This window comes from Arabidopsis lyrata, assembly GCF_000004255.2.
Source record: "Arabidopsis lyrata subsp. lyrata unplaced genomic scaffold ARALYscaffold_3, whole genome shotgun sequence".
In the NCBI taxonomy this organism is placed as follows: Eukaryota; Viridiplantae; Streptophyta; class Magnoliopsida; order Brassicales; family Brassicaceae; genus Arabidopsis; species Arabidopsis lyrata.
Genome location: NW_003302553.1, coordinates 20,693,524 through 20,708,147, shown reverse-complemented (window position 1 = coordinate 20,708,147; position 14,624 = coordinate 20,693,524). Strand labels below are relative to the sequence as shown.

The window sequence follows — 14,624 nt, the reverse complement described above, 5'->3', positions numbered from 1 at the left end:
TTATCTTTACTTTTACTATATACTATTATTGGCAAACATTAATATTTTCTATTTTTTTCTGTTAAAAATGTTAATATCATTTATTTTCTCTATTCAATAGAGATATCATGCATTATAATCTTCCTAGAAAAACAGAAGTGATGAGAGTTACAACTTTCATAAATATTTTTTCCTCTAAAATCACTTAGCCAACAAGGAATTGAGGACATGCCTCAACTAAATATATATATGTATTAAATTTCTAATTGATATTATTAGCTATCAAATTAATAATGGTATTTGATATCAAAAGTCCAGAAAAAATAAAAAAATTTTATGTTCGCACAAAATTTTGGAAACTTTAAACTGAAAATCTTACTAAAGCAAGAATATGTAAAAACCAAGTTCGAAAAATACATACTCATGTGGAAAATTTATATATTGCGAATAAGTAGTTATGGACAACATACAGATCAACTCATGATACATACTCAAGTCATGTGGTAAGTTCGTGTGGCTGTGTTACGGTTTTGGTACCAAAGCTACAAAATCCTCGTAAGATTTAAGACCCAACTAGTTCCCTAAAAGAGGTAGGCTTTGCACAAATATTTCATACCCGTGGTTCGTGGAGCAGCAACGGTTTCATATTAATTCATACCAAGGTTCTTGGAGCATCAATGGTTTCATGGGCTCACGTCGATCTCATCTGGAACATGCAATTTCTCCATTGCAGCCTGTTTCAGACAATAAGAATAACCAGTTTACCCGATGAATGCTTTCACTAGACTCTCAAAATACTCTGTTTGTTGTAGTTCTAAAAGACTCAAACCTTTATTGCAGCAACGTCAGTTGCAGGCGGTTTCATATCCAAAGCTAGACCGAAGTGAAGCATGGCCTTATCGTGCATGTTTTGCCGCTTATAGATCCTCCCCATTAAAGCGTAAACACTGCTCTCTGAAGGCGCATACTCTTTGAGCTCCTCAAGAACTTCTAGAGCTTCATCTAATCTTTCTAAGCAGACAAGTATGTTAGCTTTCTGGTACATTGGAAGAGGGTTTTTTCTGTCTGCTACTATAGCTTGCTCCATTATCTCTAGTGCTTCCTCACTTTTCTGTTAACAGAGAACAAGAAGAAGCATTTAGTCATTCTTTAAAGATTGTTTTACTTGTAGACATAATAAAATGAAAGTAATAAAATAACCTTTAAGGCATGCAAAGATGTCCCTAAATAAGACATTATAACAGACGAACTCGGGTTAATTAGGAAAGCCATTCTGAAGTGATGCTCTGAGAACTCTAACTTCTCTTGGCGTAGATATATCATTCCAAGCCCGTACCATGCGTTGTAGTGTCTTGTATCTACACGAAGTGCGTTTTGGTAACTTTTCATTCCGTTCTCAAAATCTTCAAGAGTTGTGTATCTACAGAGACAGTAAAGATAGAGAGTGTCACTTAGACCAGCAACCAGAGGATTTAAAGCACATTGTACAAGACAAAGTCAAATGGATAGAAGCTTTCTTACTCGTGGCCACATAGGGTATGTGCATATGCAAATCTTGGATTCAGTTGAACAGCTCGTAGGAAATTCTTCAGTGCAGTCTCATGGTCCTTTTGCAAGCTATAGCAATTTCCCATAGCACACCTACATAATTGATTTTTTTCTCTTATTTCTCCTATTACCAACAATAAATGAAAACAATAATCAAAAAAATAACTTATAAACAAAAGTTACCAAGATTGAGGGGCTAAGCGATCGGTTGATATTAGTTCCTGAGCCAAGTAACTCAGCTTCATATCTTCCTTCAAATGCTGCAAAAAAAATTACAATACATGATATTTCTTTCCAGAAATTTTCCAATCTTCTCTGAGCCTAAAGCAAAATGTCAAATTTTGAGTTTCATCAGAGACTCAGATGAGATTGTATGTTAGGAAACCAGGAAAATACACTTACGTAGAGGACCGTAGAGTATATATCCATTCCTTCTAAGCAATAAGGAGAAGCCTGGCGGGCAAGACGGAATGCTTTTTCAGCTTCTAGATAGTCAATTAATTCAAAGTATGCCTTCCCGACCTGCATTTAATAGCCATAATATATGTATACAAGCCTTTCAACAATAACTATCACAGGCCACTAGACTAAAACTCATTCAGGGGTTCTCTTCGGAAACTTCCGTTCAAGTAGTCGTTATAAAAAGGGGGAAAGTGTATATACAAAACAAAAACAAAAAACTGAATAAGATAGCTCCTAAAATGGTTTTCCAAATAGAACATGTCCAAGCTATATCCATATATGGCAGCCTAAAAGAGAAAAAGAGTCAATAATTACCTGGGAAAGAACCCATCCTGTATTATAATGCTTATGTGGAAGTTTCATATACGTATCCAGTGCCTCCTGAACCACCCAGAAGCAGAGGGAAACAATGAGATAAACTTATATAAGTTCACCTCACCTTGCATAATGCACGAGAACAACACTATGCCTACCTGACACCTGTACATGTACGAAAGTCTACACCCTTCTCCGAGTGTCCTAAGGAGGTTTAAAATTTCCAAAACACCAATTGTGATTCTTGCACTCATCGCTGTGCCACCAATCGACATTGTTTCATCTTCTTGATCACAGGATTTAGCATCATTGGAAGTCGTTGAGGCAGTATTAGGCCTTGAATCATCAAAAGGTTCCCCACGGACCCCTAAACCCATCAGAATGACGGTATTACAAATACGCAGACACCAAAATAGATGGCATGATAACAATAATCACACAAGGCCAGATTTCAAACAAAATAGTGATATAGTGCATGGAATGTCACAACCTTCATCCATGTTTTCATTTGCCCAGGAGTGTCCCTTCCGAAGTGTTACAGAACGAAGTGCCAAAGAACTCAATTTAGAACCTCCCAAATACTTGGAAGCGTTGTTCACATTTCCGCTTACTGTTGCAACACTTGAATTAGTGTTTGCCCCTGAATCAGCGGACAGTCTTGAGCTCCGTCGTGGACCAGAATCAGAAAATAGCCTGCCAGAAATCTGCAAACAAAAGAGACATGCACTCACGATGAGAAAGTTGGTATAGAAAATTTCATCCCGAGTAAGAATCAGACTATTACAGAGAAAGTCAAGACCAATAAATTCAAAGTTATGATTTGATGATGTCAAGTAGACCAGTACAGATATGTGAATACTACCTTACGTAACTTTCCTTCATCTACAAACTTTCTTCTGGGTGCTTGAAGAGTAGAGTTAACTGTGGACTTTGGAGAACTGTCAGTAATAAGGGAGTTTGGATTTGCAACAGCTGGCTGAAAATTCCGGAAAAGTGGTGGTGGAGCTATACCGGATAGCTACAATTTCAAAAATACAAAAAAGCATTTCATTTAAAGCTGTTATCATTCAGATAACTAAAAAGGCTGATAAAATTAACAAGCCAAACCATAGACACTAAAACATAATGAAGACCCCATTTTTAATAGTCAAAAGATTAGACAACCCATTCTTTTGGCATAAAAGATATAAACGCTGTGAAATCAACACCCATGATGCACTAGTCTCCTAAGTACTAAAGAATGTGTGATCAACAGATGGAGACATAGTTGTACATAAAAAAAAAAACCAGTACAACAACTGTGTGACATTACCTGTGCAGCCACTGGCGAAGGAGTATTATAGAATGACATGTTCGAAACACCTCCATTAAGTCCATGAGAATGGAAATTTCCAGAGATATCTTTAAGGCCATGGCTTTGTGTGTGTTTAGACTGCCTGGGACTATAATCTTCAGAACTCGTGTTTGTAATAGAAGTCGAATTACGTTCCTCATTATACGTGTTTAAGCCGAGGGAAGTTGACAGTTGTTGCATGTACTGCTTTTGAATAGAGAGAGCAGCTGTTTCACCAAAAACTGCAGTTGCTTCCTCAGCAGCACCTGAAAAGTTGAACGGACAGAAAAGTGTTAAGCGAACCATAACAAATCTGTGAAGTATGCAGAAAAGAGATTCTGCTCACCTAATATACATAATTCCTCATATGCGGCCCAAAGTAGAGGGTCTATTGTCAAAGACTGTTTAAAGTGTTGAGCAGCATTCTTCCTTCTATCAGTATACCTGAAAGGTCACTATTATAAATTAGACATATCATCGAAGACATTCAGAATCAAAAAAAAAAAAAATGCATAGACAGAACAAAGAAACGAACTTGTATATAAGTCCAAGAAGGTAATGGCCTGCTGCACCATTTGGGATCTGCACAATAACCAGAAGCGATGTTGTTATCTTAAGTAAAATAAATCAATAAATAAGGTCCAGATACTGACACACTGTGTTTGTAAAATGACATTCAGTAAGCGAAAAAAGGCAATATACCAAAGAACATTAAATACCTCCGCACCAGGTTCATTAACAGGGCAGAGTGCAGATTCAGCTTCATTGAGAAGGTCCATCTGAAAGCATGATAACGCGAACAAGTACCGGGACTGAGCCATTTGTGTTCCTTTACAAAATATTGAAAAAAAATATACAAAGATGATCAAAACGACCAAAGAAAAGAAGGCGCAAAATTCCGACTAAAAGGCTAAAAAGCAACAAGTAAAGAAACAATGCCACACACCCTTTAGCAAATGATATGCACTGTAAGCTTGATTATTCTGCAGGTAGCTGGTGGCTAATAGCTGCAAATTAACCTATATAATAGGAAAAGTCAGAAAGTGATCAAACAGAAAGGCCTCAAAGTCTAGTCTTTTATTGACATGCTTTCTACTAACTGAAGCTAGAAACTAGACAACCACTACGAATGTTGAAATTAATCCAGACCAAAGGCTGAATGAATGAATACTTTCTCAACTATTACTGAAGCTGTATTAACCAAAATTTTAACAAAGCTTGAGATAATCCCAGAGACTTTCCTCTAACAGTTGACTCATAGCTAAGTTCCAAGGATAATAAAAACTTAAACTTGAGATCATATATGGACAAAGTCATTAACTTCGGAAATCTAAACCCTCAAATTGCAAATTTTCCAATCAGTAATGACTAATGAGCACAGCTACTAGAGAAAACAAATTCAACAAAAGAGAGAATAAAACAACGAATTCATCTCCTAATTGACCCAGAAAACAACACATAGATCTCGAAAACAAAGGGCTAAAAGGTAAGAAACCAAAATCGTTTAGAAGAAACACAGTGAAGCTATCAAATTCCAAAAAGAGATGCACTTTCGACGAATTCAAAGATACCCAGACAAATTACAAACCCAAAACTCTCTAATTTACCATTCCAAGAGCTTCGATTTACAGAATTTGAATAAAGAGAGATAAAATCAGAGAGAGTGAAAGAAGAGGGTGATACCTCAGAAGGAAACTCAGCGCAGAGACGCTCGCACATGAAAATAGCATTCTTGTAGACAAAATGACGAAGACTGTTGTTCACACAGTCCACAAGCATAGCTTCCATAGTTGCCTTTCTTCTTCGAGAGAGAGAGAAGAGAGAGAAACGAGGGTTTTCTGTTTTTTCTGCAACTATTTTTTTTTTTTACCCTTTGGGATTTTTTTTTTTGAAGTCGTCGTGATTTCAAATTTTGATGCGGCACGTGCGATGCTCTGTTTTCAAACAATTCCGCACGTGACAGATCCATTAGCCTTGGGCTTAGTTAGCTTATTGGGCTTTGTAATCTGACCGTGTTCAACAATTAATATAAGGTTGAATAACTATCTAGGGTTTGTGTTGTTTACTTGTTCGAGCGGCCACCATGAAAACACAGCAGCAGAGAGATGAAGACAACGACGACGGTTCGATCACAACCGTTGGAAACAGTAACACAGAATCGATTCCTCTAGATCTGACGATCGAGATACTCAAAAGATTGCCAGCGGAATCTATTTTCAGGTTTCGGTGCGTATCGAAGCAGTGGTGTTCCATTACATGTAGCAGACATTTCATTGACTCTTTTTATGTCTTTGTCTCTGTCTCGACCACGTTTACTCGTCTGCTGTGGTATTAAACATTGGTATAGAACTTATAGTAATGAGAATCCATTGATCTGTTACTCTACGCCTCTTCCTCCTCAAGAATCGAACAATTTATCACTTGTATTATCCAAACACGACATGCCGGAGTCGAGAATAATCTCTCCTGATCAGTTAATGGAATCCTCTGTATATCTGTTTTGGGTCAGCAGAGTCGTCATTTCTTCATATGTAATCCAACAACAAGACAAGTACTAAGGATTCCTAATGAGTATCAGAGGTGTTATATATATGTGCTTAGGATACGACTCAAGGAAAGATCAATACAAGATATTACGCAGGAATGCGAGCCACGACGACTCTGTTGAACATAGTGTATGTACGTTGGAAAGAGGTCAGATACAATCTTCTTCTTTTTCATCATGGAGGCACGTTGAGAGTAATATCCTCTATCGCTATGAAGTGATGTGGTATGCATCAACGGAGTTGTGTATTATGCAGCTTGGAAAAAAAATCAAGCACCAGCTTTGTGATAGTGAGTTTTGATGTTGAGTTTGAACGGTTACTTCTCATTGAAGCACCAAAAGAAGAAGTGAAGTTAGATTATCGTCTAAAACTAATAAACTACAAAGGGAAGTTAGCGTTATTTACTGTCAACAATGATTATAGTTATATTTTGTGTGTTCTTGATGATATCAAGAAGCAAATTTGGTTGACCAAGAGTACTGGTGTTCTTTGTCCTTCTTTTTGTGATTTATCGTCCTGGAATTTCTTAGTAAAGACATGCGACACTGATGCTGAAGAAATCTGTTTTGTGTCGCCATCAAATGCTTCCGAGCTTTTCTTTTACGATTCGAAGAAGAACAATGTCAGAAGAAGAGTTACAGTGGAAGGAATCACAGAAGAGTTTCGTCGTCGCTGTTTCTTTAGATCATGTGACCATGTAGACAATATTGTTTCTTTCTAATTTAATTGAAAGACTGTTTGATTATATATAACTAACTTCAAATAAAACGTAACATCCGTGTTCAAACAATCATGTACTTGTACGTATTACATATATTTTCTTGTAAAAGCTCTTCCTTGCAACGAACAGTAGTTGAGGTTGTAACGGATGGAGAACAACTCCAGGAAATCAAAGAAGTTGAAGAGGTGTATCATAAAAATGAATCGAAGATATTGCTCGATTTAAAGAAGTTTTTTTGTGTGGTTTAATAAGTTTTTTTTTTTTTTTTTTTTGCGTTTAAACAAAGTTGTGCTTGATCATGATGCAGAGAGAGAAGCAGCGTAAAGCATGCAATAAACTTGTTGATTCGTATATATTTTGAAATTTTATTTCTATTAAAAATCACTACACAATTTTAACAGAAATACTAGAAACGTGTTAAAATACTTTTATCCATCAAATATGTTATCCATTCCATGAACACTATGAGTTTTAAAAGAACATTGAATAAACCATCATAGCAATTTTGCAATTGTCAGTCCGAAAATCAAATAAAAGTTGAAAAAGAAAGATGAAAAACAAAGGTATTACAATATACAAATTATAACAGTTGACAACATGTAACAAAGCCCACAAGCTTTGATTAGTAGTACAAAAGAAGAATATTTCACTAAAAATTTCTACTTTCTTGTACAAGTAATTTAATTTCCCAATACCAAACCGCTAGCCGCTTAACCAAAATAATATTCCACGTTTCAAACTAAACCGGGTTTTGTACCAATGTAGGTCACTCTCAGGTTAGCTTCCTCGGCAAGTTATAAGTCTTTTTCAGAAACTTAGTCGCAGGCTCATCATAACGATAACACAATACTCTTAAAAGTGTGTTTGGTTCTGTGGGACTCCACGGACCAGAAGTCGGCGGTAACGGAAGCTTCCCTCTGTCAGAACCATGATTCTCGAGACACACTGCTTTAAACCGTTCAATCAAAGAATCTGTATCCGTGCGCAGCAGCGGAAGTATACTCTTGACTGTCGTCGAAACCTTCTCGATTAGATCCAAAGGCAATCCGTCTCCATTTGACCAGAAAAGATCGCACAGAAACTTGAAATCCTCCTCTACGGCAGCAGAGTCTTGAATTGTGAAGCCACGCGATGGCCCGCCTGCGAGGAGGACCAATAAGAACCCGTCAAAAGAAGCTCTCATGATGTCCGAAATGACTCTGGTTCGGACTCTGTCGTGAACCGATGAGGAGATAATCTCAAGGCACCGTTCGAGCTCTTGAAGAAACGGCTCAATCCTCGAGGAAGGAACTTCCCCGAGGTAAAGACCATCCCAGAGAACGTTGCTCAGGTCATGGAAGACGATCTTGTAAGCAGTTGCTTCAGACAATTGCTGTATTCCTTTCGAGCAATAACCAATTGACTGTTCAAAGATTTTACCTTTACCATCCAAAGCCGCAATTTCAGATTCCGGGAGACGATTCAATGTTTTTCTCCCGGATGATTCGATCTCTGTCCTGATATACTGCAGAGTGTTGATCCTGCAACAGAACTGGAGTATTTCCGCGGAGTCATTACTCGTCCCCAGCTGTGATTTTCTCCTGTGAGAAGCTACCACTGGCTTCTCCTTTTTCTTGAATACACCATGTAGTCTGGACCCGACCGTGCATCTTGTTAAAGCAGGCAAAGCGGGTAGAAATGTATTCCGCGAGCCTAATGGAAACCATACAAAAAAAACCAGAAACTCCATAAGTGAAATCAACAAAGCGTGAGCTTTATCATTCCAAAAAACAAACAATCGACTGCGTACCACAGGAAGATTTCGCCTTTGATACATAATGCTGCATACACTTGTCGAGTCCTGACGTTAGCTCAGGAAGTAAAACTGGATGCAAAAGTATCGGCAACAAGAAAAATGCTTCCAATGTCTCATCTACCATCCTCAGTACATCCACAGCAGAAGGAGCGATACCGAGTTTATTCGATCTCGGATTCCATACCTTCAATAGAAAGTTACAAAACCAATCAATAAACGAATAAACTCTTAAAAAGAACAAAAACCAGGAAAGATCTTTAAAGTTGTTAGATACCTCTTGTTGGAGATTCCGGTCGATCCACTCTTTTAGCCTATCGACTCGGGTCTTGATCCACGATTTCACAAGGTTACCAATAACGACTTCCGCCTCAAAAGGAGGCATCTCTCTTATAACAGATTTTCCGCCATCTTCACTATCTACTGCATCTTGTACAGCAATTTGCACCAGATCCTTCTCAAGCTTATCTGCAGCAGTGAGTACTCTTATAGCATCAGGCGTCAACTCGGTAATACCCGAGACAAACTTCTTCAACTCGGTTCCATAGCACGAATGAAGCGTAGCTGCAGCCACACCAGCTGCAAGCGGGTGCCAATTCTTCAAGATTGGACTAAATATCGCCTTCTCGTTGAAAGCTAAATGACCAATATCCTCTGCAAGAATCGCAAGAGCAGGAAGATTATTCGTGTTCTGCCGGGAATTTGACTTCTTGCTATGTTCCACCATCCTCTTTGTCTGTTACAAACAAAAACAATAACACTACATAAATGGCTGCAGATACGAAATCAGATCGACAGAAATAGGAAAAATATGCGAACCTGTGAAAAAGCCATACGCAACGAAGACCTGATATAGGTATCGACTCGATCACGCCCTGAATCGACATGCTTTTTTTTCCTTCTATACTCGCTAGAAATATCTTCTCCTAGTACCTTAACTACCAAAATCCCCAAAGAAACCGTAGTTTCCAGCGTCTCAACGTTATCGATGTTGAAAGTATCATGGTAAGCAAGAAGTCTCTTCTCAGCCCAATCCATCACCAAACTCAAAACAGAACTCGAGATCTTGGAATACTCAGGATCATTTGCCTCCTTTGAGTCGTTCTCAATTTCGAGTATCAAGTTTTGAGCAGCAACAAGCAAGTCATTCTCCACTTGTCCGGTTGAAACATACCGATTAAACAACACCCAGAGAAAGCAAACATTGTGAATCAGCTGATTCATCCCCAAGACAGGCCATGTTTTCTTTATAAGCTCTAAAACTTCATCTACTTCTTCAACAATCAACAACTCGTCGTTCACATCAAAACAAGACTCTAAAAGCATTTTATAGATTCTAAGATTCAGCGGAAACCCATCAGCCCAATGACAAGTCTCAGAACCAATCCCATTGTTGTTCTGCCGACTAGCAAGAGACATTACTAAACTCCTAAGATTCTGCGTCTCCCCCGTGATCTTCCCGGTATCTAACGGCCTCTCGATACCCGACCGAATAATCTGCTTAAGCTGTTGAACAGATTTATCAGATTTACTTAACGGCACACAGGGATATAATATCAAACCGGCTTCAAGAAGCTTCAAGTTTCTTCTCTGCCATGACTCATACTCTTCTTGGTCTGGAAAATCTGAAGCTTTAAGCTGTTGAAGAAGCTCAAGAGGTAGCACCATCATCTCCACACGCCTCCCAAGCTAAAATCAAATCACAAATTTCAAAGCTCAAATCATAAAAAATCAAATCGAGAAAATTACAATGAGAAACGTACCTGACCAGAAGCGATCCTGAGAAGAGCTCTACGAATCCTTGAATCGATCTGCTCCGAAATTCGCATTTGTACTCGAACTAACTCTCCCACCGTGACAGATTTCTTGCTCCGATCCGGTTGATCCGACGATTCTCCTCCGTCTCCTTCTCCTCCGCCGATTCGTTTCTTCATCCCTAACGCCTTCTTCACCTTACTCGCAGCTGTAGAAGTCAGAGATCTATGAAGTGACGGTGACGGAGCTAACGACGCCGTCGCCACACCGTTGCTCCGATCAGATTTGGGCGATTGAGGGATGTAAGTCAGCGGACGACTTCCAGTGCTACGGCAAGCAGCGACTAAGATCTCGTAAGCAGTTTCTCGGAGCTCTGAATCAGATAAATTAGGAGCTGGATCGCCAAATGGAGATGGTAACGATTCCATTTCCACTTCGAATTCACCAAAAAAGAGAGAAACTTTGGATCGAAGTATGAAGCTTTAAACTCAAAACCCTTCTCAGATTTAACACACAAGTACCAAAAATGATTCTCTCTTGTATAAAAAATTAAACTTTTTTTTTGGGGATTATTAAGCTTGGAATCAAAAACGACGAGAGAATTTTGCGGAAACGATCAGATCAAAGGTAAGAGACAATCATTGATTCATCACCAAATGCACAAAGAAACAAACAAAAATTGCAGAGATAAAGTATTAAACTTTTTTTTTTTGTTCTTGAGAAAATTATATTAAAAAAGATGAAGAATTTGGTGTTGCCCAGATTATGATTCTTGCTTGAGGTTAAAGAATGAATGAATTTAAGAAAGAAAAAGTAAAACCAGACGGCGACAACAAAAACATGAAAGAGAAGATTTGAGGCAGGTGTTGTCTTTGGTACCAAATGCACATGTTTTTATTTATTTTGGTTTTATCTTTTTCTTAGGAGAAGAAAATTAATCAATAGTGGAAGAGATTAGGGATTGTCATTAGTGTGTAAAAAGAAAGGAAATGTTATAATGGGAAATAAAATTAACCCAGTTGTTGAAACTTGGAAGAGATCAAATATGTTTTCATTTAATTGCAAATTGATATTTGACCTATAAACTGAGTTGTCCAATTGTTTTTTTTTTTTTATAAACCGCGAGGTTCGAGACCGATATCCGTAATTTTTGTGGTTCGGAGCAAGCTTGGATCTCTTTCCAAGCAGAATTCGAACTAGAAGACTTAGGTAGCACATCATTTGGATGGACCTAGGTGCGTTACTAGACCTAGAGTTAGAAATCCAAATGTTATATGACGATAAATTCAATAATGTTTTGTTTTCTGCCAAGGATCGAAGACTTTCTACCATTATGTGTTCTAGAAATTGTCCAAATTTCACACGGCAAATTCATTTAGCATTGACAACATTTCTTTCACACGGCAATAGCAAGTACCGATTCAACTAAATATTTAAGCTTATTTTTTGTCAAAGTTACGAGATATTCTTTAATATTGTCATGTGGTGCAGCGGTTGTTGACCATTGTTTAGTTATTCTTCTAATCATAATATTTGTCCCTTCATTTTCAAATAATACAAGACAAACAATAATGAATAATCATGCCTACCAAAAAAAAAACAATAATGAATAATCATTGGATTGAATGAAATCTTTTGAATTCTTCAATTTTACGTAAACAGTAGTATTTTATTATTTGAATTACTAAAAACTATTGTTAATATCACCTTTTGTATTCGAACTAGGTCCGATTAAAGCCCACTAGTAAAAGAATCTAAATTTGGCCTAGTGACCGAACCAGTTTTTGCCAAGTGTGGATTTAGCTGCTTGGAACAAATCTCCTGCAAGTCTAGTCTAGAAAACACACGGGGGAGAAGTGTTTTTGAAAACTCTTGGACACTATTACACTCAAAAAATCAAGTCACTAAAACATATCATAAGATTTTATCGATAGCATGGAAAAGAAAATCAGAAAACAAAGGTGAAAAATTAATTGGGTTAATAATTAATGGAAGTGAATATTGAGTGTTTAAAAAAAAAAAGAAAAAAAATATTTGGATTAGGGTTCGGGTTAAAACGGAGTGGTGTCCTCCGCATATATATAACCCTAAATTGTATTAAAACAAAATTCAGGGTTTGTATAAACTTTTCTCTCAGAGCAAATTCAGGTTCTACACAATGTCGTCTATGCTTCTCAGACATCTACGGAAAGAAGTCCTCGTAAGCTGCTCTTCTCTTTCTCTCTCTCTCTCTCTCTCTCTCTCTCTCTCTCTCTCTCTCTCTCTCTCTCTCTCTCTCTCTCTATGTCTCTGTTGAGTTATGTTTTTGTTTGTTACGATGCATGATTGATATTTGGCAGGGACGAAACCAGAGTCGTCGGTTCTCATCTTCTTTATCCCAGAATCATCAGCCCTATCTCATCCTCGGCGGCGATTATTCTGGGGTTAATTTCAAGGGTGATAACGTTGGGCACCTCGAGTATTATGATCCTTGTAAAGGTGATGTCAAGATTTCTGAAAAGATAGTTCCTATGGAATTGCTTGAGTTAACGTATTTCATTGCCTCCTTTTGCCACTTTGCCTTATTGTCAAACCCAACTTGTCACTAACGTGACCATGTCCGCTTCTCCTGAACAAGAGGACTGTGTTTTGGCTGTCAAGTTCTTGGGACCTCAACTTAGCTTATGTAGGCCATGTTCCGGTTCGAATTCGAAATGGGTCAACATCAGAACCCCAAGTAGCTTTTTCAACTCTCAGGTAATGTATTCCAGAAGAAATCAAATGTTCTGCATGCCCGCTTCTGGAGGCCATTACACGGGATCATGGGATCTCCACACACATAGGCATAACCCTATATTGAATCAGTTGAGGTTGCAAGACCTTCCCAAGTTGGTGCATTCCGAGTGGGAACTGTTGAACTGTAGACTTGAAGTGGTTTGAAACTATCAATGTCTTAATATAGTCTTTGTGAAAACCCTAAGTAAGTTACTTCTTCACTCTCTTCTCTCTCTTCTTTTCTCTCTCTAAAAAGGGCGAAATTGCCGTCGTTCTCTTCCTACCTCCGGCGTCTCTCACGGCGTCGGAATCCTCTCCCTCCTCTCATGGGGAAAACCTCGAAACCAAAGAAGAAGCCGCCTGGGAAGAATCCCCAATCCGTCTTAATCTCTCCGGCGTCTTCAACCTCGAAGTCAGATGTTAACAGTAACAGGCAGTCGCTTCCAAGGTCGCCTATCGCTCCGATCTCTCCTGAAATCGCCTCAGTTCCTTCCAATGTGAAGAGCTCAGCCGTTATTGCAACAGAATCCACTGTGTTGGTAGATCTGGAAGGGAAAATGAAGTCTTTGCCTGAGGCTTCATCTTTCTCGCCTCCAGGGTCGCCTCAACCACAGATCCAAGTTCAAAATGCCTCAGCCGTCCCAGTGACTTGCTCAGCCATTATCGAGATTCCAGCCGCCGGTGCTCCGGACTTAGGTCAAAAAATCTCTGTGAATGTGGCTCTGAATCAATCTGATTCCGACCCATTGAATACTTCGATTGACGGTGAATCTGCTCAATCCAAGTCGGCTGTTGAAGCCTCAAACCCAGTGGCGACCAAAATCACCACGCCTGCTCCAAAAATTGATCCATGGCTGGGTCTCTTTAAAGGGCCTTCAAAGAACCTCTCCAAAAAGGGTAAAGCTTTCGTTCTACCTTCGGGAGAGTCTTGTGTCAAAATCCCAAACTCTGTAATAGAGAAAAATCTAAAGGCTTGGGAGTCTTTCATTATCGGTCAATTCTATGCCGACCCACCACCGCAAGCTCTGATTCATACGATCGTAAATGGTATTTGGAGCCCTCGTTTCAAGGATATCTCTGTCTCAAAATTAGAGGGGAATGCTTTCCTTTTTCGAATTCCCAACGCCCAGACTCGCCTTAGAGTTCTGAACCAGCGTTTGTGGCAAGTGGAAGGCCAGACATTGTTTGTTGCGCATTGGGAGCCAGGCGTCGTTCCAGTCAAGCCTGAATTAACCTCAGCACCAATCTGGTTGGAGTTGAGAGACGTCCCTTTGCAGTTCTTTAACGAGGATGGTCTCGAGCGCATTGCTGGTTTGGTTAGAGATCCCAAATTCCTTCATCCTTCAACTGCAAATAAAACCAATCTGGAAGTCGCCAAAGTCTTTACTTTAATTGACCCTAGGAAGCCTTTGCCTGAGG

General features: G+C 38.9%; 2 protein-coding genes across 2 annotated transcripts; both read right to left on the bottom strand.

Moving 5' to 3' along the window:
• Positions 1–384: 384 nt before the first annotated feature.
• On the bottom strand, positions 385–5,503 carry LOC9322074 (cell division cycle protein 27 homolog B). The gene is made up of 16 exons (XM_021032518.1): positions 5,321–5,503; positions 4,584–4,656; positions 4,357–4,466; positions 4,173–4,219; positions 3,984–4,081; positions 3,617–3,903; positions 3,167–3,322; positions 2,795–3,008; positions 2,463–2,671; positions 2,305–2,370; positions 1,930–2,049; positions 1,711–1,787; positions 1,501–1,620; positions 1,180–1,399; positions 809–1,090; positions 385–713 (listed from the first exon to the last, which is right to left on the bottom strand). The coding sequence occupies exons 1-16, from the start codon at positions 5,423–5,425 to the stop codon at positions 663–665; spliced, it is 2,235 nt and encodes a 744-aa protein (XP_020888177.1). The 5' UTR covers positions 5,426–5,503; the 3' UTR covers positions 385–662.
• Positions 5,504–7,453: 1,950 nt separating this feature from the next.
• Positions 7,454–11,324, bottom strand: LOC9320019. The gene is made up of 5 exons (XM_002883906.2): positions 10,460–11,324; positions 9,516–10,385; positions 8,974–9,432; positions 8,694–8,883; positions 7,454–8,596 (listed from the first exon to the last, which is right to left on the bottom strand). The coding sequence occupies exons 1-5, from the start codon at positions 10,877–10,879 to the stop codon at positions 7,677–7,679; spliced, it is 2,859 nt and encodes a 952-aa protein (XP_002883952.1). The 5' UTR covers positions 10,880–11,324; the 3' UTR covers positions 7,454–7,676.
• Positions 11,325–14,624: the final 3,300 nt, after the last annotated feature.

Bases quoted from the DNA above. Each gene is read 5' to 3' on its own strand.
- LOC9320019 (XM_002883906.2), bottom strand. From the start codon at position 10,879: ATGGAATCGTTACCATCTCCATTTGGCGATCCAGCTCCTAATTTATCT. The intron at 9,433-9,515 runs GTTCGCATATTT...TGTTTGTAACAG, and splicing joins TGCGTATGGCTTTTTCACAG to ACAAAGAGGATGGTGGAACA. The intron at 8,597-8,693 runs GTACGCAGTCGA...GGTTTCCATTAG, and splicing joins AAAGGCGAAATCTTCCTGTG to GCTCGCGGAATACATTTCTA.
- LOC9322074 (XM_021032518.1), bottom strand. From the start codon at position 5,425: ATGGAAGCTATGCTTGTGGACTGTGTGAACAACAGTCTTCGTCATTTT. The intron at 4,657-5,320 runs GTATCACCCTCT...CCTATTATATAG, and splicing joins GCGCTGAGTTTCCTTCTGAG to GTTAATTTGCAGCTATTAGC. The intron at 1,400-1,500 runs GTAAGAAAGCTT...CTGTCTCTGTAG, and splicing joins CATACCCTATGTGGCCACGA to ATACACAACTCTTGAAGATT.